The following is a 23,044-nucleotide window of genomic DNA, read 5'->3' on the forward strand; positions in this document are numbered from 1 at the left end:
CGTAATATATTCCCATTAAAGATGATCAGTGTCATCCATACATCATCCAAATAATTTAAATATTTAACAAATCATATAGACTATCCAGAGAATGTTAGATATCAATCAAACATTAAAGGAAACAGTGTAGCCCTAAGCTCTCATTAAGCCCTTTAGGCGCCAAGGTGTTCAGTCTATGTATCCACCTGGATTCACAGCGCAATAAAGCTAGTGATCTATCGCCACCCCGATTTCTAGATGGAATATGATCAATGATCATGTATCTAAGGGTTGACAAATTATGTCCGGCTTTCACGAAGTGTCTAGAGACCGGTTGATCACTGTGACCCTTCTCAAGTGCATTTCTAATGGACAGTCTGTGGGTGGCCATACGTTCCCGTAGGGTTCTGTCCGTTTTACCTACGTAACTTAAACCACAGGGACATGTAATCATATACACAATGTACTTGGTGGTACAAGTTACCCGATGTTTAAGGAGATATTTTTTGCCACTATATGGGTGTCTGAAACTATCACCGGCTACCATATATCGACAGGTGGTGCAATTTAAACACTTAAAACACCCGTTTTTTCGGGCCAGAAAATGTGTTTCCGGGGTTGCATCTTTAGATATATTAGTCCTAACCACCCAATCATAAATGTTTTTGCCTCTGGTATAACAATGCATTATCCTTTTATCTTGAAGATTTAAATTTTTATCTGTGCACACTATAGGCCACAGATTTTTTGTTATTGACCTAATGTCATTACTTTTGTCGTTGTAGTGGTTAACCCAAGGTAAATACGTAGTGTTAGCCTTCTTATTCCTAGGGATTAAAAGTTGCTCCCGCGGAATAGCCATTACCTTGTTTTTGGACACGGATAACAATTGTTCATCATTTTTTAGATGTTCTCATTGAACTAAAGGATGGGCAAATCTCCACTAATTTATACAGCAAACAGACAGATCGCAATACTTTGCTCCATGCAGCTAGTTTCCACCCTAAGCCCCTCAAGTATGGATTACCGTATTCACAGTTTCTCCGCGCTAGGCGCATATGCAGCAATGATGAGATGGCCATTAACAATATTGACCTGATGATTCAAAAATTCATTACAAGGGTAAGGATGAACAATTGTTATCAGTGTCCAAAAACAAGGTAATGGCTATTACGCGGGAGCAACTTTTAATCCCTAGGAATAAGGCGGCTAACACTACGTATTTACCTTGGGTTAACCACTACAACGACAAAAGTAATGACATTAGGTCAATAACAAAAAATCTGTGGCCTATAGTGTGCACAAATAAAAATTTAAATCTTCAAGATAAAAATAAGATTTTACTTACCGATAAATCTATTTCTCGGAGTCCGTAGTGGATGCTGGGGTTCCTGAAAGGACCATGGGGAATAGCGGCTCCGCAGGAGACAGGGCACAAAAAGTAAAGCTTTTCCAGATCAGGTGGTGTGCACTGGCTCCTCCCCCTATGACCCTCCTCCAGACTCCAGTTAGGTACTGTGCCCGGACGAGCGTACACAATAAGGGAGGATTTTGAATCCCGGGTAAGACTCATACCAGCCACACCAATCACACCGTACAACTTGTGATCTAAACCCAGTTAACAGTATGATAACAGCGGAGCCTCTGAAAGATGGCTTCCTTCAACAATAACCCGAATTAGTTAACAATAACTATGTACAATTATTGCAGATAATCCGCACTTGGGATGGGCGCCCAGCATCCACTACGGACTCCGAGAAATAGATTTATCGGTAAGTAAAATCTTATTTTCTCTATCGTCCTAGTGGATGCTGGGGTTCCTGAAAGGACCATGGGGATTATACCAAAGCTCCCAAACGGGCGGGAGAGTGCGGATGACTCTGCAGCACCGAATGAGAGAACTCCAGGTCCTCCTTAGCCAGAGTATCAAATTTGTAAAATTTTACAAACGTGTTCTCCCCTGACCACGTAGCTGCTCGGCAAAGTTGTAATGCCGAGACCCCTCGGGCAGCCGCCCAAGATGAGCCCACCTTCCTTGTGGAGTGGGCCTTTACAGATTTAGGCTGTGGCAGGCCTGCCACAGAATGTGCAAGTTGGATTGTGCTACAGATCCAACGAGCAATCGTCTGCTTAGACGCAGGAGCACCCATCTTGTTGGGTGCATACAATATAAACAACGAGTCAGATTTTCTGACTCCAGCTGTCCTTGCAATATATATTTTTAATGCTCTGACAACGTCCAGTAACTTGGAGTCCTCCAAGTCACTTGTAGCCGCAGGCACTACAATAGGCTGGTTCAGATGAAATGCTGACACCACCTTAGGGAGAAAATGCGGACGAGTCCGCAGTTCTGCCCTGTCCGAATGGAAAATCAGATATGGGCTTTTGTAAGATAAAGCTGCCAGTTCTGACACTCTCCTGGCCGAAGCCAGGGCTAGAAGCATGGTCACTTTCCATGTGAGATATTTCAAATCCACCTTCTTTAGTGGTTCAAACCAATGAGATTTTAGAAAGTCCAAAACCACATTGAGATCCCACGGTGCCACTGGAGGCACCACAGGAGGCTGTATATGTAGCACTCCCTTAACAAAGGTCTGGACTTCAGGGACTGAAGCCAATTCTTTTTGAAAGAAAATCGACAGGGCCGAAATTTGAACCTTAATAGATCCCAATTTGAGACCCATAGACAATCCTGATTGCAGGAAATGTAGGAATCGACCCAGTTGAAATTCCTCCGTCGGAGCACTCCGATCTTCGCACCACGCAACATATTTTCGCCAAATTCGGTGATAATGTTGCACGGTTACTTCCTTCCTTGCTTTAATCAAAGTAGGAATGACTTCTTCCGGCATGCCTTTTTCCTTTAGGATCCGGCGTTCAACCGCCATGCCGTCAAACGCAGCCGCGGTAAGTCTTGAAACAGACAGGGACCCTGCTGAAGCAAGTCCCTCCTTAGAGGTAGAGGCCACGGATCTTCCGTGATCATCTCTTGAAGTTCCGGGTACCAAGTCCTTCTTGGCCAATCCGGAACCACTAGTATTCTTACGCCTCTTTGCCGTATAATTCTCAATACTTTTGGTATGAGAGGCAGAGGAGGAAACACATACACCGACTGGTACACCCAAGGCGTTACCAGCGCGTCCACAGCTATTGCCTGCGGATCTCTTGACCTGGCGCAATACCTGTCCAGTTTTTTGTTGAGGCGAGACGCCCTCATGTCCACCATTGGTCTTTCCCAACGGGTTACCAGCAAGTGGAAGACTTCTGGATGAAGTCCCCACTCTCCCGGGTGAAGATCGTGTCTGCTGAGGAAGTCTGCTTCCCAGTTGTCCACTCCCGGGATGAACACTGCTGACAGTGCTATCACATGATTCTCTGCCCAGCGAAGAATCCTTGCAGCTTCTGCCATTGCACTCCGGCTTCTTGTGCCGCCCTGTCTGTTCACATGGGCGACTGCCGTGATGTTGTCCGACTGGATCAACACCGGTTTCCCCTGAAGCAGAGGTTCTGCCTGGCTTAGAGCATTGTATATTGCTCTTAGTTCCAGAATGTTTATGTGAAGAGACGTTTCCAGGCTCGTCCATACTCCCTGGAAGTTTCTTCCTTGTGTGACTGCTCCCCAGCCTCTCAGGCTGGCGTCCGTGGTCACCAGGATCCAATCCTGTATGCCGAATCTGCGGCCCTCCAATAGATGAGCACTCTGCAACCACCACAGAAGAGACACCCTTGTCCTTGGAGACAGGGTTATCCGCAGGTGCATCTGAAGATGCGATCCGGACCATTTGTCCAGCAGATCCCACTGAAAAATTCTTGCGTGGAATCTGCCGAATGGAATCGCTTCGTAAGAAGCCACCATTTTTCCAAGGACCCTTGTGCATTGATGCACTGACACCTTTCCTGGTTTTAGGAGGTTCCTGACAAGCTCGGATAACTCCTTGGCTTTTTCCTCCGGGAGAAAAACCTTTTTCTGAACCGTGTCCAGAATCATCCCTAGGAACAGCAGACGAGTTGTCGGCATTAACTGGGATTTTGGAATATTCAGAATCCACCCGTGCTGTTTTAGCACTTCTTGCGACAGTGCTAATCCCATCTCTAGCTGTTCTCTGGACCTTGCCCTTATTAGGAGATCGTCCAAGAATGGGATAATTAATATGCCTTTTCTTCGAAGAAGAATCATCATCTCGGCCATTACCTTTGTAAAGACCCGAGGTGCCGTGGACAATCCGAACGGCAGCGTCTGAAACTGATAGTGACAGTTTTGTACAACGAACCTGAGGTACCCCTGGTGTGAGGGGTAAATTGGAACGTGGAGATACGCATCCTTGATGTCCAAGGATACCATAAAGTCCCCCTCTTCCAGGTTCGCTATCACTGCTCTGAGTGACTCCATCTTGAACTTGAACTTCTTTATGTACAGGTTCAAGGACTTCAGATTTAGAATAGGCCTTACCGAGCCATCCGGCTTCGGTACCACAAAAAGAGTGGAATAATACCCCTTCCCTTGTTGTAGAAGAGGTACCTTGACTATCACCTGCTGAGAGTACAGCTTGTGAATGGCTTCCAAAACCGTCTCCCTTTCGGAGGGGGACGTTGGTAAAGCAGACTTCAGGAAACGGCGAGGTGGATCTGTCTCTAATTCCAACCTGTACCCCTGAGATATTATCTGCAGGATCCAGGGATCTACCTGCGAGTGAGCCCACTGCGCGCTGTAATTTTTGAGACGACCACCCACCGTCCCCGAGTCCGCTTGAGAAGCCCCAGCGTCATGCTGAGGCTTTTGTAGAAGCCGGGGAAGGCTTCTGTTCCTGGGAAGGAGCTGCCTGTTGCTGTCTCTTCCCTCGACCTCTGCCTCGTGGCAGATATGAATAGCCCTTTGCTCTCTTATTTTTAAAGGAACGAAAGGGCTGCGGTTGAAAAGTCGGTGCCTTTTTCTGTTGGGGAGTGACTTGAGGTAGAAAGGTGGATTTCCCGGCTGTAGCCGTGGCCACCAAATCTGATAGACCGACTCCAAATAACTCCTCCCCTTTATACGGCAAAACTTCCATATGTCGTTTTGAATCCGCATCGCCTGTCCACTGTCGCGTCCATAAAGCTCTTCTGGCCCAAATGGACATAGCACTTACCCGTGATGCCAGTGTGCAGATATCCCTCTGTGCATCACGCATATAAAGAAATGCATCCTTTATTTGTTCTAACGACAGTAAAATATTGTCCCTGTCCAGGGTATCAATATTTTCAATCAGGGACTCTGACCAAACTACCCCAGCACTGCACATCCAGGCAGTCGCTATAGCTGGTCGTAGTATAACACCTGCATGTGTGTATATACTTTTTTGGATATTTTCCATCCTCCTATCTGATGGATCTTTAAGTGCGGCCGTCTCAGGAGAGGGTAACGCCACTTGTTTAGATAAGCGTGTTAGCGCCTTGTCCACCCTAGGAGGTGTTTCCCAGCGCTCCCTAACCTCTGGCGGGAAAGGGTATAATGCCAATAATTTCTTTGAAATTATCAGCTTTTTATCAGGGGCAACCCACGCTTCATTACACACGTCATTTAATTCTTCTGATTCAGGAAAAACTATAGGTAGTTTTTTCACACCCCACATAATACCCTGTTTAGTGGTACCTGTAGTATCAGCTAAATGTAACGCCTCCTTCATTGCCAAAATCATATAACGTGTGGCCCTACTGGAAAATACGGTTGATTCGTCACCGTCACCACTGGAGTCAGTGCCTGTGTCTGGGTCTGTGTCGACCGACTGAGGCAAAGGGCGTTTCACAGCCCCTGACGGTGTTTGAGTCGCCTGGACAGGCACTAATTGATTGTCCGGCCGTCTCATGTCGTCAAACGACTGCTTTAGCGTGTTGACACTATCCCGTAGTTCCATAAATAAAGGCATCCATTCTGGTGTCGACTCCCTAGGGGGTGACATCCTCATATTTGGCAATTGCTCCGCCTCCACACCAATATCGTCCTCATACATGTCGACACACACGTACCGACACACAGCAGACACACAGGGAATGCTCCTAACGAAGACAGGACCCACTAGCCCTTTGGGGAGACAGAGGGAGAGTTTGCCAGCACACACCAAAAGCGCTATATATAACAGGGATAGCCTTATAATAAGTGCTCCCTTATAGCTGCTTTATATATATCAAAATATCGCCATAAATTTGCCCCCCCTCTCTGTTTTACCCTGTTTCTGTAGTGCAGTGCAGGGGAGAGACCTGGGAGCCGTCCTGACCAGCGGAGCTGTGAGAGGAAATGGCGCCGTGTGCTGAGGAGATAGGCCCCGCCCCTTTTCCGGCGGGCTCGTCTCCCGCTATTTAGTGAATCCAGGCAGGGGTTAAATATCTCCATATAGCCTCTGGGGGCTATATGTGAGGTATTTTTAGCCTTTATATAGGTTACATTTGCCTCCCAGGGCGCCCCCCCCCAGCGCCCTGCACCCTCAGTGACTGCGTGTGAAGTGTGCTGAGAGGAAAATGGCGCACAGCTGCAGTGCTGTGCGCTACCTTTAGAAGACTGCAGGAGTCTTCAGCCGCCGATTCTGGACCTCTTCTGACTTCAGCATCTGCAAGGGGGCCGGCGGCGCGGCTCCGGTGACCATCCAGGCTGTACCTGTGATCGTCCCTCTGGAGCTGATGTCCAGTAACCAAGAAGCCAATCCATCCTGCACGCAGGTGAGTTCACTTCTTCTCCCCTCAGTCCCTCGTTGCAGTGATCCTGTTGCCAGCAGGACTCACTGTAAAATAAAAAACCTAAGCTAAACTTTTTCTAAGCAGCTCTTTAGGAGAGCCACCTAGATTGCACCCTTCTCGGCCGGGCACAAAAATCTAACTGGAGTCTGGAGGAGGGTCATAGGGGGAGGAGCCAGTGCACACCACCTGATCTGGAAAAGCTTTACTTTTTGTGCCCTGTCTCCTGCGGAGCCGCTATTCCCCATGGTCCTTTCAGGAACCCCAGCATCCACTAGGACGATAGAGAAAGGATAATGCATTGTTATACCAGAGGCAAAAACATTTATGATTGGGTGGTTAGGACTAATATCTAAAGATGCAACCCCGGAAACACATTTTCTGGCCCGAAAAAACGGGTGTTTTAAGTGTTTAAATTGCACCACCTGTCGATATATGGTAGCCGGTGATAGTTTCAGACACCCATATAGTGGCAAAAAATATCTCCTTAAACATCGGGTAACTTGTACCACCAAGTACATTGTGTATATGATTACATGTCCCTGTGGTTTAAGTTACGTAGGTAAAACGGACAGAACGGGAACGTATGGCCACCCACAGACTGTCCATTAGAAATGCACTTGAGAAGGGTCACAGTGATCAACCGGTCTCTAGACACTTCGTGAAAGCCGGACATAATTTGTCAACCCTTAGATATATGATCATTGATCATATTCCATCTAGAAATCGGGGCGGCGATAGATCACTAGCTTTATTGCGCTGTGAATCCAGGTGGATACATAGACTGAACACCTTGGCGCCTAAAGGGCTTAACGAGAGCTTAGGGCTACACTGTTTCCTTTAATGTTTGATTGATATCTAACATTCTCTGGATAGTCTATATGATTTGATAAATATTTAAATTATTTGGATGATGTATGGATGACACTGATCATCTTTAATCGGAATATATTACGGTTTTTTGAACTCAGGAGTTTAATACTTGTTCAATACTCTGTTAGTTCCACCCTAGTGATTCTAGTCAAATTGAGACATCATTTTATGTAAATCTGATTGACTACACACTGCACTGTTATGGGAAGGTAACCTTATGATGTAATTTTCTTGTGTCAGTGTTTGATTATTGCGGCTGTTATGGCAACGGTGGTTAGGATGATGTCGTCATCAGTGGGCGCCGTCTTCCAGCTTCTGGAGCCAGCCGTCGTCACGTGGTGAGGTGCAGGTCTTTAAATGTACGTTTGTATCCTGATGACGAGGTAATAAATTCCTCGAAACGTTGATTAGCACATACCTGTGTTTGCAGTATATTTTTTGAGTGCCGCCGACGGTAGACTACAAATTGGAATACCCCGTGCTGGGGACTCCTACAGAAGGCACCTACGGCTTGTGATTTTTACATTGGGAGTGCTGCCTACTTGGAGAGAGATATATATATATATATATATATATATATATATATATATATATATATATATATACATACACACACATATATACATATATATATATATATATACACACATACATATACACACACACACATATATATATATATATATATATATATATATATATATATATATATATATATATATACACACACACATATATATATATACATACATACATACATACATACACACACATATATATATAATAAATAAAACACTGCACCAAATTATGTGCCCCCCCCCTCCCTTCTTTCAAACCCTCTGTCACCGTGTTCAGCAGGGGAGAGTCCGGGGAGCCAGCTTCTCAGCGGTGTGCTGTGGAGAAAATGGCGCTGGTGAGTGCTGAGGATCAAGCTCCGCCCCCTCAGCGGCGGGCTTCGGTCCCGCTTGATTTCTTTTAAAAACTGGCGGGGGATCTCAAATATACAGTGCAGAGCCCATATATGTCCTGATTTTCCAGACCAGAGGTTTAAATTGCTGCCCAGGGCGCTCCCCCTGCGCACTGCACCCTTACAGTGCCTGCCGTGTGTGTGATGTGCAGGAGCAATGGCGCGCAGCGTTACCGCTGCGCTTTATCTCAGTGAAGATCCGAAGTCTTCTGCCGCCTCTGAAGTCTTCTTTCTTCTCATACTCACCCGGCTTCTATCTTTCGGCTCTGAGGAGGACGGCGGCGCGGCTCCGGGACGAACAGCTAGGAGAGACCTGCGTTCCGACTCCCTCTGGAGCTAATGGTGTCCAGAAGCCTAAGAAGCAGAGCCTAGCAGTTAAGTAGTTCTGCTTCTCTCTCCTCAGTCCCTCGATGCAGGGATGCAGGGAGCCTAACAAAATTTCTTTCAGGAAACTCAGGAGAGCTCCCTGTAAAGCACCCAGTCTCCTCTGGGCAAGTATCAAACTGAGGTCTGGAGGAGGGGCATAGAGGGAGGAGCCAGTGCACACCCATATCTAAAGTTCTTTTTAGTGCCCATGTCTCCTGCGGAGCCAGTCTATTCCACATGGTCCTTACGGAGTCCCCAGCATCCTCTAGGACGTAAGAGAAATATGCATTTGCCATATATAAAAAGGAGCTGGATTAGAGGATTTTGCGTACTTCCAGCCCCGTTTGGAAGTACAATAGGTGTAGTGAAGGTATCACAGCAGAACAACCATAAAGCATTGCATGAGACATATAGGCAGCACAAACCATTATGCTGCAGTTTACTTTTGCTCAGCAGAGTCTCCTACGCTGAAATACCTCTAGTAATTCACTTACCAGATTGGCGGATTCTTTTGTAAATGGACAAGGAAGTAAAATGTCTTCTTCACTAGAATCTTCTAAATTGGTTATGTGGCACTTTACATCTTTTGGAGATTCCTTTTTAAATGGAACAAATGGCAGATTTTCTTCATCAACAGAATCTTCAATGATCAAACTGGTCATCTGGGAGTTGTCATCATTTGGCGATTGCCTTTTAAGGGGAACAGGATGGAGATTTTCTTCTTCATCTCCACTAACATCTATCAATAAACTTTCCATATGAGAACTTACATTTGCAACATCATAGTCTGTAAGGTCTATGGTTTTATGGGGAGAGAGAAGGGGTTTATTAATTTGAGGATTTTTGTGTTTCGATTTTTCAGGAAACACATTTGGCCGTAGCCATGCTCCTTCAGATCCCTTTCTTATCTGTTCCATTAATTGCTCATTCATTTGAGATTCCATCTGTAATAGCTCACGAGCTTTCTGCACCCTCTCTTGAATGTATTGGCCTTCACATTCATCTTCTTCATCTTGGGAGGACACCTCATGTGTATATATCAGATCATGGTCAGAAATTCCAAAAATCTCTAGAGTATGCAAGTAAGCTATATGTTCATCAAGATTAGTGTCAGTTTTCCTCTGGGATGAATGCATATTCTGAAGCTGAATCTGTGTTGAAGAGGTCCGTGTATCTTCTAAAGAAAATAGTTCTTTCAGTTCTTGCTTTGAAAAGTAGCGAAAGGGATTTTTCTTGTCACCCGTTGTTTGCCTTATTAAGGAGTCTTTGAAGATTTGTCTTCTGTATATTTTTTCTTCCACTGTGCCACAAGTTATAAGTCTATAAATGACTACATTTTCCTGCTGTCCTATTCTATATGCTCTATCAACGGCTTGTGCATCAGTAGCTGGATTCCAACTGGGGTCAAAAATAACCACACGGTCAGCTGCAGTTAGGGTTAATCCGACGCCTCCGACTTGTGTAGTCAACAGCAGCACTGAAAAGCTACGGTTACTCTGAAATGTGCTTATTCTTTTTTGACGATCAAATAGCGAAACTGTTCCATCAACACGCAAGACCTTAAAACTTCTATTATTCAAGATGCGATCAATCATGTCAAGCATTTTTCGTGACTGGGAGAAAACAAGAGTTCTGTGTCCTTCATCTTTCAGTTTGTGGAGGAGATCTATTAAAAGCATGAGTTTTCCAGACTCCTCAATCAAAGCCTCGTCAGAAAGGTGGTCATATTTTGTGATGGCCTCAAGAGCATTTTCCTCTGTTCCATCCCCTTCCAAACCAAGCTGAACACATGCTCTTGCAGATAGAAGTCTGGGATGATCACACAGCTTTTTCAGAATATTCAACTCTGCTAGAGGAGATCTAGTAGTCATTAGCAATTCCTTAATTTGATCCAGAGATATAAACTTTCGGTATACGTCTTCCTGAATGGGAGATAAATACACCCATATTATGAAGTCATTTTTTCGTGTAAGAGAAGGCATCGTAGGAACGTCAATATTTGACTCCTTTGTCTGCTGGTCCGCTACCTTTTTACTCTGTACATCATTCTTTGTACGTCTTAGAAAATAAGGCTGAATAATTTTCATGAGGTTCTCGGATATCTTCAGCCCGAGAGCTTTTTCACCTGGTGTAGAATCTTTCTCTCTAGCCCTTGTAATGGGATTTTCATACTCCATTTTAAATGTCTTCGAGGTACCCAGTAGTGTCCCTTGACAGGCAAAGTCAAAGAGAGCCCACATCTCATGCAGATTGTTTTGGACAGGTGTTCCTGTGAGAAGTATGCGGTTTTTGGCAGGAATTGCAGAGCAAGATTTAGCGGTCTTTGTCGATGATGTTTTGATTTTATGAGCCTCATCTAAAATAATATAATCCCAAGTAAACTCTCTACCATTGTATGTAGACAACTGTTGCCAGTTATTAATTAACATTTGGTAGGTGGTAATAAGAACACCACCCTTTCTCTGGATTTTTTCAAGGTTTCTTGATCTCTCTTTCTTACTTGTACCATGAAATTCATTTACTCTCATGCCTGGAGTCCATTTTTCAAACTCCTTTACCCAATTGCTGATTAGAGTTGTTGGCATAATTAACAATATGAAATTTACTAATTCAGCATCAAACATTCCAGAAAGGAAGCCAATAACCTGGATCGTCTTTCCAAGACCCATGTCATCTGCCAGAATGCCACCTTTTCTTTCATCTCTGTGTAGACTGTACAGAAATGCTACACCCTCTCTCTGATGTAAAAATAACTTATTATACAATTCATTGTAGAGCATCAAGCCGCTGTCTAACACATCTATAAACTCATCATCTTGTTCAGTTTGGAGTGTAAGTTCTCGAAGAGCCTCATCGAGCTTTGCTATGCGACCTTTTAACTTTTCACTGGGATGTATGCCATCTGCTTTTTTAAAATATTCTATTGACTTCAACAGGTTTCCATTCTTTGCTTCTTGCTTGGCCTTTCGGATATATCTGCAGAAAACAAAATATATATATACCCTTTAGGACTACATGTTGTGAAGACTAGAATTGTCAAAAACAAATGATTACAATTCCCAAATCAGACTTCTATGGGTGGAAATGATTGCTATTATCTAGATTCTAGAGCATTCCTGCAAGTATACCCACAAAAAGGTTTGAAATTGCTGCCCTTATACCGGAACTGTTGGGACACCAATGTAGAAATAAGATAGTTTCATTTAGTGCAGAATCACCCTAATAAAGAAAAAACAACAGTATCAGGGTATAACTCCATATGTCACATACCCATCATTCCACTAGGGTTGGCGTACTCCCAGAGTCATGTTTTATCAGCATATGTAAGACAACTAAGAGGAAAAGATGACTCGTGTGGGGGACACTCTATAAAAGAATTCGATATGATAAATTTTTATTACATGAATATCAATCTCCTAAGAATAGAGATAGTAGGATTTTGGTTACCTACGGGTAAATCCTTTTCTCAGTCCGTAGAGGATGCTGTGGTCCACATAAGTACCATGGGGTATAGATGGGTCCACTAGGAGCCATTGGCACTTTAAGAGTTTGAGACTGTGGGCTGGCTCCTCCCTCTATGCTCCTCCTACCAGACTCAGTCTAGAAACTGTGCCCGAGGAGACGGACATCTTCGAGAGAAGGATTTAACACGTATAGTGGCGAGATTCACACCAGCTCACACATACAAGGCACATCAAGCGAACTTAGCTTAAAAACTCAGCAACCGCTGAAACATTACTTACCAAGTAACAATGCAGTACTCAACTAAAAAAAAAGTTGTAAAAAATTAATGAAAGCAGAAAAACAAAGCGCTGGGCGGGCGACGAGCATCCTCTATGGACTACGAGAAAAAGATTTACCGGTAGGTTACCAAAATCCTATTTTCTCTTACGTCCTAGAGGATGCTGGTGTCCACATTAGTACCATGGGGATGTACCAAAGCTCCCAGAACGGGAGGGAAAGCGCGGAGGCTCCTGCAGAACTGATTGACTAAACTTCAGATCATCAGAGGCCAAAGTAACAAACTTGTAGAACTTTACAAACGTATTCGACCCAGACCAAGTTGCAGCTCGGCAAAGTTGTAACGCAGAGACACCCAGGCAGCCGCCCAGGAAGACCCCACCTTACGAGTAGAGGGGGCCTTGATAGACGTAGGAAACGCATGCAGGATAGTGAACCTGATCATCTGCTTAGAAGCAGGACACCCAATTTTCTTGGGATTATACAGAACAAACAGAGTCCGATTTTCTGTGACGAGCAGTTCTCCTCACATAGATTTTCTGAGCCCTTACAACATCCAAGGACTTCTAAGAAATTGAGGAGTCAGTAGCCACTGGCACCATAATAGGTTGGTTGATATGAAATGCCGACACAACCTTCAGGAGAAACTGCTGACGTATCCGGAGCTCAGCCCTATCTACGTGGAAGATCAAGTATGGGCTTTTACAAGACAAAGCCCCCAACTCTGACACACGTCTAGCAGAAGCTAAGGCCAACAACGTGACAGCCTTCCACGTAAGAAATTTGACCTCAGCCTTCTGTAGAGGCTCAAACCAGTCTGATTGGAGGAACTGCAACACCACCTTAAGGTCCCAAGGCGCCGCAGGTGGTACAAAGGGAGGTTGGATGTGCAGAACTCTCTTCAAAAAGGTCTGAACCTCAGGGAGGGCAGCCAATTGTTTCTGGAAGAAAATGGATAGGGCCGAAATATGGACCTTCACAGATCCCAACTTCAGGCCCATATCCACACCGGCTTGTAGGAAGAGGAGAAACCGCCGCAGTTTAAACTCCACCGCAGGAAATTTCTTGGACTCACACCAAGATACATATTTTTTGCAAATTTGATGGTAATGTTTAGACGTTACTCCTTTCCTAGCCTGTATCAGGGTAGGAATAACCTTGTTCGGAATGTCTTTTCGAGCTAGTATCAGGCGTTCAACCTCCATGCCGTCAAACGTAGCTGCAGTAAGTCTTGATAGGCGAACGGCCCCTGCTGCAGCAGGTCCTCTCGAAGAGGAAGAGGCCTCAGCTCTTCTTGCAGTAGCTCCAGAAGATCCGCATACCAAGCCCTTCTTGGCCAGTCTGGAGCAATGAGGATTGTTTTAACCTTTGTTCTTATGAGTTTTAGAACTCTTGGGATGAGTGGAAGTGGAGGAAACACGTAAACCGACTGGAACACCCACGGAGTCACTAGGGCGTCCACCACCACTGCTTGCGGGTCCCTCGACTTGGAACAATACCGCCAAAGCTTCTTGTTGAGACAAGAGGCCAACATGTCGATCTGGGGTAAGCCCCAAAGATCTGTTACATCCTTGAACTCCTCCGGATGGAGACCCCACTCCCCTGGATGGAGATAGTGTCTGCTGAGGAAGTCCACTTCCCAGTTGTCTACTCCCGGAAATTAAGATTGCTGACAGCGCCAACGCGTGCTCTTCTGCCCAGAGGATGATTCTTGCTACCTCTGCCATTGCAGCTCTGCTCTTCATTCTGCCCTGTCGATTTATGTAAGCCACTGTTGTCACAATGGCAGACTGCACTTGAATGGCCCGATTTCTCAGAAGATGGGCCGCTTGGAGAAGACAGTTGTAGACGGCTCTTAGCCCGAGAATGTTTATCGGCAGGCCGGCTTCCAGACTTGACCACCTTCCTTGGAAGGTTAACCCTTGAGTGACTGCGCCCCAGCCCCGAGACTTGCATTCGTGGTAAGAAGGATCCAGCCCTGAATCCCGAACCTGCGGCCCTCCAGAAGGTGAGGAAATGGCAGCCACCACAGGAGTGAAATCCTGGCCTTTGGCGACAGACGTATTCTCTGGTGCATGTGTAGATGGGATCCCGACCACTTGTCCAGGAAATCCAGTTGGAAGGACAGAGCGTGAAACCTCCCGTACTGCAGAGCCTTGTAAGAGGCCACCGTTTTAGACAGAAGGTAAATGAACTGACACCTGAGGCTGGCTTCAGGACATCCCGGACCATCGTTTGAATCACCAACGCCTTTTCCGCTGGGAGAAACACCCTCTGCACATCCGTGTCGAGGATCATTCCCAGAAAGGACAACCTCCTGGATGGTTCCATATGAGATTTTGGAAGATTCAGGATCCAACCATGTTCCCTGAGAAGCTGGGTCGTGAGTGCTATGGACCGTAATAGCTTCTCCTTGGACGATGCCTTTATCAACAGATCGTCCAGATACGGAATTATGTTCACCTCGTCTGCGAAGGAGAATCATCATTTTCACCATCACCTTGGTGAATACCCTCGGTGCTGTGGATAGGCCGAATGGGAGGTCCTGGAACTGAAAGTGACAGTCCAACAGTGCGAATCGAATATACACTTTGAAGCTGCAGCCAAATTGGAATGTGGAGGTAGGCATCCTTGATATCCAGGGATACTAGGAATTCTCCCTCCTCCAGACTTGATATCACTGCCCTTAGACAGTGATCGCAAAAACGCGGCATAGCGCGTATTTTACCCAATATTAAGGTCCAGGGACTCAATTTTTCTGAATGGGTGGGTCGTCGGGGACGCGCTCCACTGGGATTGGCTGGAGGTGTAATGACTGATGTCTCCCTTGTCCGGCTGCAGAGAGAACTAAAAATGTGGAGAGGGAGCCTCTTGGTCAAGGGAGACATCAATCATTACACCTCTAGCCAATCTGAGTGGAGCGCGTCCCCAGGGACACACCCATTCACAAAAAGTGTATATGACACTTCCCTGCTTCCCGGGCGCTCTGGCCGCGACAGTCTGTGTATTCATAACACAGCAGCTACCAGCATGTTCAGTGCTGGCGCTGCTGCAGTTCTGATAGGCTGATGCGCGCCTTTAGATTTAAACCACATGGGGGAGGGGGACACGCACCTCTGATGTCCTGCATGCTTTACTAAGCGCAGCAGCAGCAGCGGGGTTGGGGAGTATGTTCCAGGCGGCGCACACCACACAGGAGGATCTGGCAGTGAAGGAGGGAAAGGGCGGCTACACTACCGCACATCAGTGCTAGTGCTCGCAAAAGTCCGTCCTTGATACTCTCTGTGCAGTCCATCACGAAGCAGGTTAAGGTCTCACTGTACGCTCCCCCCCTTTACCACCCGTGTTAGTACTGCACTCCTACCCCGATGCCGCCATCTTCACATCAGCCCCCCGCTTGCTAGGGAAGTCGGTGACTCACTCTAGTGTTCACTGTAGGCTGTTTTAGCAGGGCACCGCGCCCTGCCCGTTTATTAGCAGGCAAAACCCGCCCTGCCCCTTTTGCGGCGCCCTGCTTGAACAGCCGCCCGCTTCCTGCCCTCCCGGCGTGTATAGATGCCGTGCGCATGCGCGCGGCATCCATTCACGCATTGGGAGAGGGCTGGGGGAAGCCCAGCACCGATGGAGGTGCTGGGCATGCCCCCAAAAGTGACGTCGCCGGCCACAGACGCTCTCTATAGTAGCGTCTGTGGGCCGCACCGCCCCCCTAAATTGTGTAGATGTGGTCACGCTTCCTAATTTGCGTGGCCGCGCCCCCGTTTCAGACGGAGTCCGGCGCCCTGCCCCTTTTCACTCCTAGAGTGAACACTACACTCACCACTGAACTTCTGCTCTGTAAGGGGGTGGCGGCATGCTGCTAGGGTGAGCGATCCCGTGGCGAGGAACAATCTATCCCCTCAGGAGCTCAGTGTCCTCTCAGCGGAGATAGTTGCTCAGACCCCGCAGGGCGGACACTTCCTCCTTAGTCCCACGAAGCAGGAAGGCTGTTGCCAGCAGCCTTCACGTAAAATAATACACTCTAAAATAAGATTTTAAACCTACCGGTAAATCTTTTTCTCCTAGTCCGTAGAGGATGCTGTGGACTCCGTAAGGACCATGGGGTATAGACGGGCTCTGCAGGAGACATGGGCACTATAAAGAACTTTAGATGGGTGTGCACTGGCTCCTCCCTCTATGCCCCTCCTCCAGACCTCAGTTAGAGAACTGTGCCCAGAAGAGACGGACAGTACGAGGAAAGGATTTTTGTTAATCTAAGGGCAAGATTCATACCAGCCCAAACCATCCACACCGTATAACCCGGAATATACGCAATCAGTCAACAGTATGAACAAAAACAGCATCAGCCAAAAGACTTATCTTAACTGTAACATAACCCTTATGTAAGCAATAACTATATACAAGCCTTGCAGAAATATGTCCGCACTGGGACTGGCGCCCAGCATCCTCTACGGACTAGGAGAAAATAAGAATTTACTTACCGATAATTCTATTTCTCGTAGTCCGTAGTGGATGCTGGGAACTCCGTAAGGACCATGGGGGATAGTGGCTCCGCAGGAGACTGGGCACAAAAAGAAAGCTTTAGGACTACCTGGTGTGCACTGGCTCCTCCCCCTATGACCCTCCTCCAAGCCTCAGTTAGGATACTGTGCCCGGACGAGCGTACACAATAAGGAAGGATTTTGAATCCCGGGTAAGACTCATACCAGCCACACCAATCACACCGTACAACTTGTGATATGAAACCCAGTTAACAGCGTGATAACAGAGGAGCCTCTGAATAGATGGCTCACAACAAGAACCCGGTTAGTTAACAATAACTATGTACAAGTATTGCAGACAATCCGCACTTGGGATGGGCGCCCAGCATCCACTACGGACTACGAGAAATAGAATTATCGGTAAGTAAATTCTTATTTTCTCTGACGTCCTAGTGGATGCTGGGAACTCCGTAAGGACCATGGGGATTATACCAAAGCTCCCAAACGGGCGGGAGAGCGGATGACTCTGCAGCACCGAATGAGAGAACTCCAGGTCCTCCTCAGCCAGGGTATCAAATTCATAGAATTTTGCAAACGTGTTTGCCCCTGACCAAGTAGCTGCTCGGCAAAGTTGTAAAGCCGAGACCCCTCGGGCAGCCGCCCAAGATGAGCCCACCTTCCTTGTGGAATGGGCTTTTATGGATTTAGGCTGCGGTCATCCTACCGCAGAATGCGCCAGCTGAATAGTGCTACAAATCCAGCGCGCAACAGACTGCTTAGAAGCAGGAGCACCCAGCTTGTTGGGTGCCATCAGGATAAACAGCGAGTCAGTTTTCCTGACTCCAGCCGTCCTGGAAAAATAAAATTTTCAGGGCCCTGACTACGTCCAGCAACTTGGAATCCTCCAAGTCCCTAGTAGCCGCAGGCACCACAATAGGTTGGTTCAAGTGAAAACCTAAGACCACCTTTGGGAGAAACTGAGGACGAGTCCTCAACTCTGCCCTATCCATATAGAAAATCAGATAAGGCTTTTACATGACAAAGCCGCCAATTCTGACACACGCCTGGCCAAGGCCAACAGCATGACCACTTTCCACGCGAGATACTTTAGCTCCATGGTTTTAAGTGGCTCAACCAATGCGACTTTAGGAAATCCAACACCACGTTGAGATCCAAAAAGTGCCACAGGAAGCACAAAAGGAGGCTGAATATGTAGTACTCCTTTAACCAAAGTCTGAACTTCAGGCAGTGAAGCCAGTTCTTTCTGGAAGAAATTCGACAGAGCCGAAATCTGGACCTTGATGGACCCCAATTCGAGGCCCAAACGTCACCCCTGCTTGCAGGAAGTGCAGGAATCGACATAGTCGAAATTCCTCCGTCGGGGCCTTCATGGCCTCCCACCAAGCAATAAATTTTCGCCAAACGCGGCGATAATGTTTTGCGGTGACATCCTTCCTGGCTATGATCAAGGTAGGGATGACTTCCTTCGGAATACCCTTTTCCTTTAGGATCCGGTGTTCTACCGCCATGCCGTCAAACGCAGCCGAGGTAAGTCTTGGAACAGACAGAGTCCCTGCTGCAGCAGGTCTTGTCTAAGCGGCAGAGGCCAAGGGTCCTCTGCCAGCATCTCTTGAAGTTCCGGGTACCAAGCTCTTCATGGCCAATCCGGAACCCAGAGTCTGGTTTTCACTCCTCGCCTTCCTATTATTCTCAGTACCTTGGGTATGAGAGGTAGAGGAGGAGACACAAACCGACTGGTACACCCACGGTGTCACTAGAGCGTCCCCAGCGATCGCCTGAGGGTCCCTTGACCTGGCGCAATATCTTTTCAACTTCTTGTTGAGGCGGGACGCCATCATGTCCACCCGTGGTCATTCCCAACGGTTTACCCGCATTTGGAAAACTTCTGAATGAAGTCCCCATTCTCCTGGATGTAGGTCGCCCATCGGAGAATCCTTGTGGCTTCTGCCATCGCCATCCTGCTTCTTGTGCCGCCCTGTCTGTTTACATGGGCGACCGCCGTGATGTCGTCTGATTGGATCAGTAACGGCTGGTTCTGAAGCAGGGGCCTTGCTTGGCTTAGGGCATTGTAAATGGCCCTTCGCTGCAGAATATTTATGTGAAGCGAAATCTCCTTGGAAATTTCTTCCCTGTGTGACTGCACCCCAGCCCCGAAGGCTGGCATCCGTGGTCACCAGGACCCAGTCCTGTATTCAGAATCTGCGGCCTTCTAGTAGATGAGCCCTCTGCAGCCACCACAGCAGCGACACCCTGTTTCTTGCTGACAGGGTTATCCGCTGTTGTATCTGTAGATGGGACCCGGACCATTAGTCCCACAGGTCCCACTGGAACGTCCTTGCGTGGAGTCTTCCGAATGGAATTATGCTTCGTACGAAGCTACCATTTTTCCCAGGACTCGTGTGCATTGATGTACCGACACCTGTCCTGGTTATAGGATGTCTCTGACTAGAGATGACAACTCCTCAGCTTTTTCCACTGGAAGAAACACTCTTTTCTGGTCTGCGTTCAGAAACATTTCCAGGAACAGAAGACGTGTCGTCGGGACCAGCTGTGACTTTGGAATATTGAGAATCCAGCCGTGCTGTTGTAGCACTTCCCGAGAGAGTGCTACCCCCACTACCAACTGTTCTTTGGACCTCGCCTTTATCAGGAGATCGTCCAAGTACGGGATAATAAAAACTTCCTTCTTGCGAAGGAGTATCATCACTTCTGCCATTACCTAGGTAAAGACCTTCGGTGCCGTGGACAACTCCACCGGCCGCGTCTGGAACTGATAGTGACAGTCCTGTACCACATATCTGAGGTACTCCTGGTGAGGAGGGTAAATGGGGACATGCAGGTACGCATCCTTGATGTCCAGGGAGACCCCGTAATCCCCCTCGTCCAGGCTCGTAATATCCGCCCTGAGCGATTCCATCTTGAACTTGAATCTTCTGATATAAAAGTTCAAGTATTTTAATTTCAAGATGGGTCTCACCGAAACGTTTCGGTACCACAACCACTGTGGAATAGTAACCCCTTCCTTGCTGAAGGAGGGGCACCTTGACAATCACTTGTTGTGATTATAGTGTTGAATATCCACCAACACCGTCTCCCTGGCAGAGGGAGGTGCCGGTAAGGCAGATTTTAGGAAACGGCGGGGGGAAGAACGTCTCGAACTCCAGCCTGTACCCCTGAGATACTACTTGAAGGACCCAGGGATCCATGTGAGAGAGCCCACTGTCCGCTGAAATTTCTGAGACGGGCCCCCACCGTACCCGGGTCCGCCTGAGCAGCCCCCGCACCATGCTGTGGACCTACCGGACGCAGGGAGGATTTCTGCTCTTGGGAACTAGCTGTGTGTTGCAGCTTTTTCCTCTACCTTTGCCTCTCGGCAGAAAGGATGAGCCTCTAGCCCTCTTGCTTTTCTGGGGCCGAAAGGACTGTACTTTGTAAATACGGTGCTTTCTTTTGTTGTGGGGTAGCCTGTGGCAAAAAAATCGATTTCCCAACAGTAGCTGTGGAAACTAGGTCTGAAAAGCCATCCCCAAACAGTTTTACCCCCTTATAGGGCAACTTCCATGTGCCGATTCGAGTCGGCATCGCCTGACCAATGCCAAGTCCATAACCCCCGTCTGGCGGCAATGGACCTAGCGCTTATTTTTGATGCCAGCCGGCAAATATCCCTCTGTGCATCACGTATGTATAAGACCACGTCTTTTATATGCTCTATTTTCAGCAAAATATTGTCCCTATCCATAGTTATTTTCCGTCAGGGAATCTGACCACGCAGCGGGAGCACTGCACATCCATGCCGAAGCCACGGCTGGTCGCAATATAATGCCCTAGTGTGTGACTATATCTTATAGGGTAACCTCCTGCTTTCTATCAGCAGGTCCCTTCAGGGCGGCCGTATCCGGAGACGGTAGTGCCACCTTTTCTGATAAGCGTGTAAGAGCTGTATCTACCCTATGGGGTGTTTCCCCGCGTGACCTATCCTCTGGCGGGAAAGGGTACGCTGCCAATAACCGTTTTAGAAATTATCAATTTCTTACCGGGGGAAGACCACTCTTCCTCACACACACCTCATTTAATTTCTCAGATGCAGGAAAAACTACTAATAGTTTTCTCTCACCAAACACAATACCCTTTTATGTGGTACCTGGAGTATAATCATAAATGTGTAATACATTTTTCATTGCCTCAATCCTGTAACGGGTGGACCTATTTGGAGGGTACACCAGTCTCATCGACGTCGACACTGGAGTCAGTATCCGTGTCGACATCTGTGTCTGTTATCTGAGGTAGCGGGCAATTTTAGAGCCCCCCATGACATTTGAGACGCTGGAACAGGCACAAGCTGAGTAGCCGGCTGTTCTGTGTCGTCGACCTTTTATGTAAGGAGTTGACACTTTCACGTAATCTTTCCATAAGTTCAACCACACCGGTGTCGACCCCGCAGGGGGTGACAACATATTTACAGCCATTCGCTCCGCCTCCACCTCATTATCCTCCACATACCTGTCGACACAGCCGTACCGACACACAGCACACACACAGGGAATGCTCTGATAGAGGACAGGACCCCACAAAGCCCTTTGGGGAGACAGAGGGAGAGTATGCCAGCACACACCAGGGCGCTATATATCACAGGGATAGCACCTATAAAAAGTGTTTTCCCTTATAGCTGCATATATATATATGTATACTGCGCCTAAATTGTGCCCCCCCTCTCTTTTTAACCCTTTCTGTAGTGTATTAACTGCAGGGGAGAGCCAGGGAGCTTCCCTCCAACGGAGCCGTGAGGGAAAAATGGCGCCAGTGTGCTGAGATAGCTCCGCCCCTTTTTCGCGGACTTTTCTCCCGCATTTTTATGGATTCTGGCAGGGGTTAATGTACATCCATATAGCCCTGGGGGTTATATGTGATGTATTTTTGCCAGCCAAGGTGTTAATATTGCTGCTCAGGGCGCCCCCCCCCCAGCGCCCTGCACCCATCAGTGACCGCAGTGTGAGGTGTGCATGAGGAGCATGGCGCACAGCTGCAGTGCTGTGCGCTACCTTGATGAAGACTGATGTCTTCTGCCGCCGATTTTCCGGACCTCTTCTTGCTTCTGGCTCTGTAAGGGGGCCGGCGGCGCGGCTCTGGGACCGGACTCCGAGGCTGGGCCTGTGTTCGATCCCTCTGGAGCTAATGGTGTCCAGTAGCCTAAGAAGCCCAAGCTGGCTGCAAGCAGGCAGGTTCGCTTCTTCTCCCCTTAGTCCCTCGATGCAGTGAGCCTGTTGCCAGCAGGTCTCACTGAAAATAAAAAACCTAAAACTAACTTTTATCTAAGAAGCTCAGGAGAGCCCCCTAGATTGCACCCTGCTCGGTCGGGCACAAAAATCTAACTGAGGCTTGGAGGAGGGTCATAGGGGGAGGAGCCAGTGCACACCAGGTAATCCTAAAGCTTTCATTTTGTGCCCAGTCTCCTGCGGAGCCGCTATCCCCCATGGTCCTTACGGAGTTCCCAGCATCCACTAGGACGTCAGAGAAAAAGATTTACCGGTAGGTTTAAAATCTTATTTTCTCTTAGGTCCTAGAGGATGCTGGGGACTCCGTAAGGACCATGGGGATTATACCAAAGCTCCAGACCGGGCGGGAGAGTGCGGATGACTCTGCTGCACCGATTGAGCAAACATGAGGACCTCATCAGCCAGGGTATCAAACTTGTAGAATTTTGCAAAAGTGTTTGAACCCGACCAAGTCGCGGCTCAGCAAAGCTGTAATGCCGAGACGCCTCGGGCAGCCGCCCAAGAAGTGCCCACCTTCCTAGTGGAATGGGCCTTTACCGAATTTGGTAACGGCAATCCAGCCGTAGAATGAGCCTGCTGAATCGTGTTACAGATCCAGCGAGCAATGGTCTGCTTAGAAGCAGGAGCGCCAACCTTGTTGGCTG

At 47.6% G+C, this 23,044-nt stretch overlaps 1 protein-coding gene across 1 annotated transcript in view; it reads right to left on the reverse strand.

Annotated features, from left to right (window-relative positions):
- Positions 1-23,044, reverse strand: part of ERCC6L (ERCC excision repair 6 like, spindle assembly checkpoint helicase) — a 96,082-nt gene that overhangs the window by 32,084 nt on the left and 40,954 nt on the right. The window contains exon 2 of the mRNA XM_063937041.1: positions 9,382-11,863. Within this exon, the coding sequence (XP_063793111.1) occupies positions 9,382-11,863 (2,482 nt within the window). The remainder of the gene's footprint in view (positions 1-9,381; positions 11,864-23,044) is intronic.

Source organism: Pseudophryne corroboree, chromosome 8 (genome assembly GCF_028390025.1).
Source record: "Pseudophryne corroboree isolate aPseCor3 chromosome 8, aPseCor3.hap2, whole genome shotgun sequence".
Classification (NCBI taxonomy): domain Eukaryota; kingdom Metazoa; phylum Chordata; class Amphibia; order Anura; family Myobatrachidae; genus Pseudophryne; species Pseudophryne corroboree.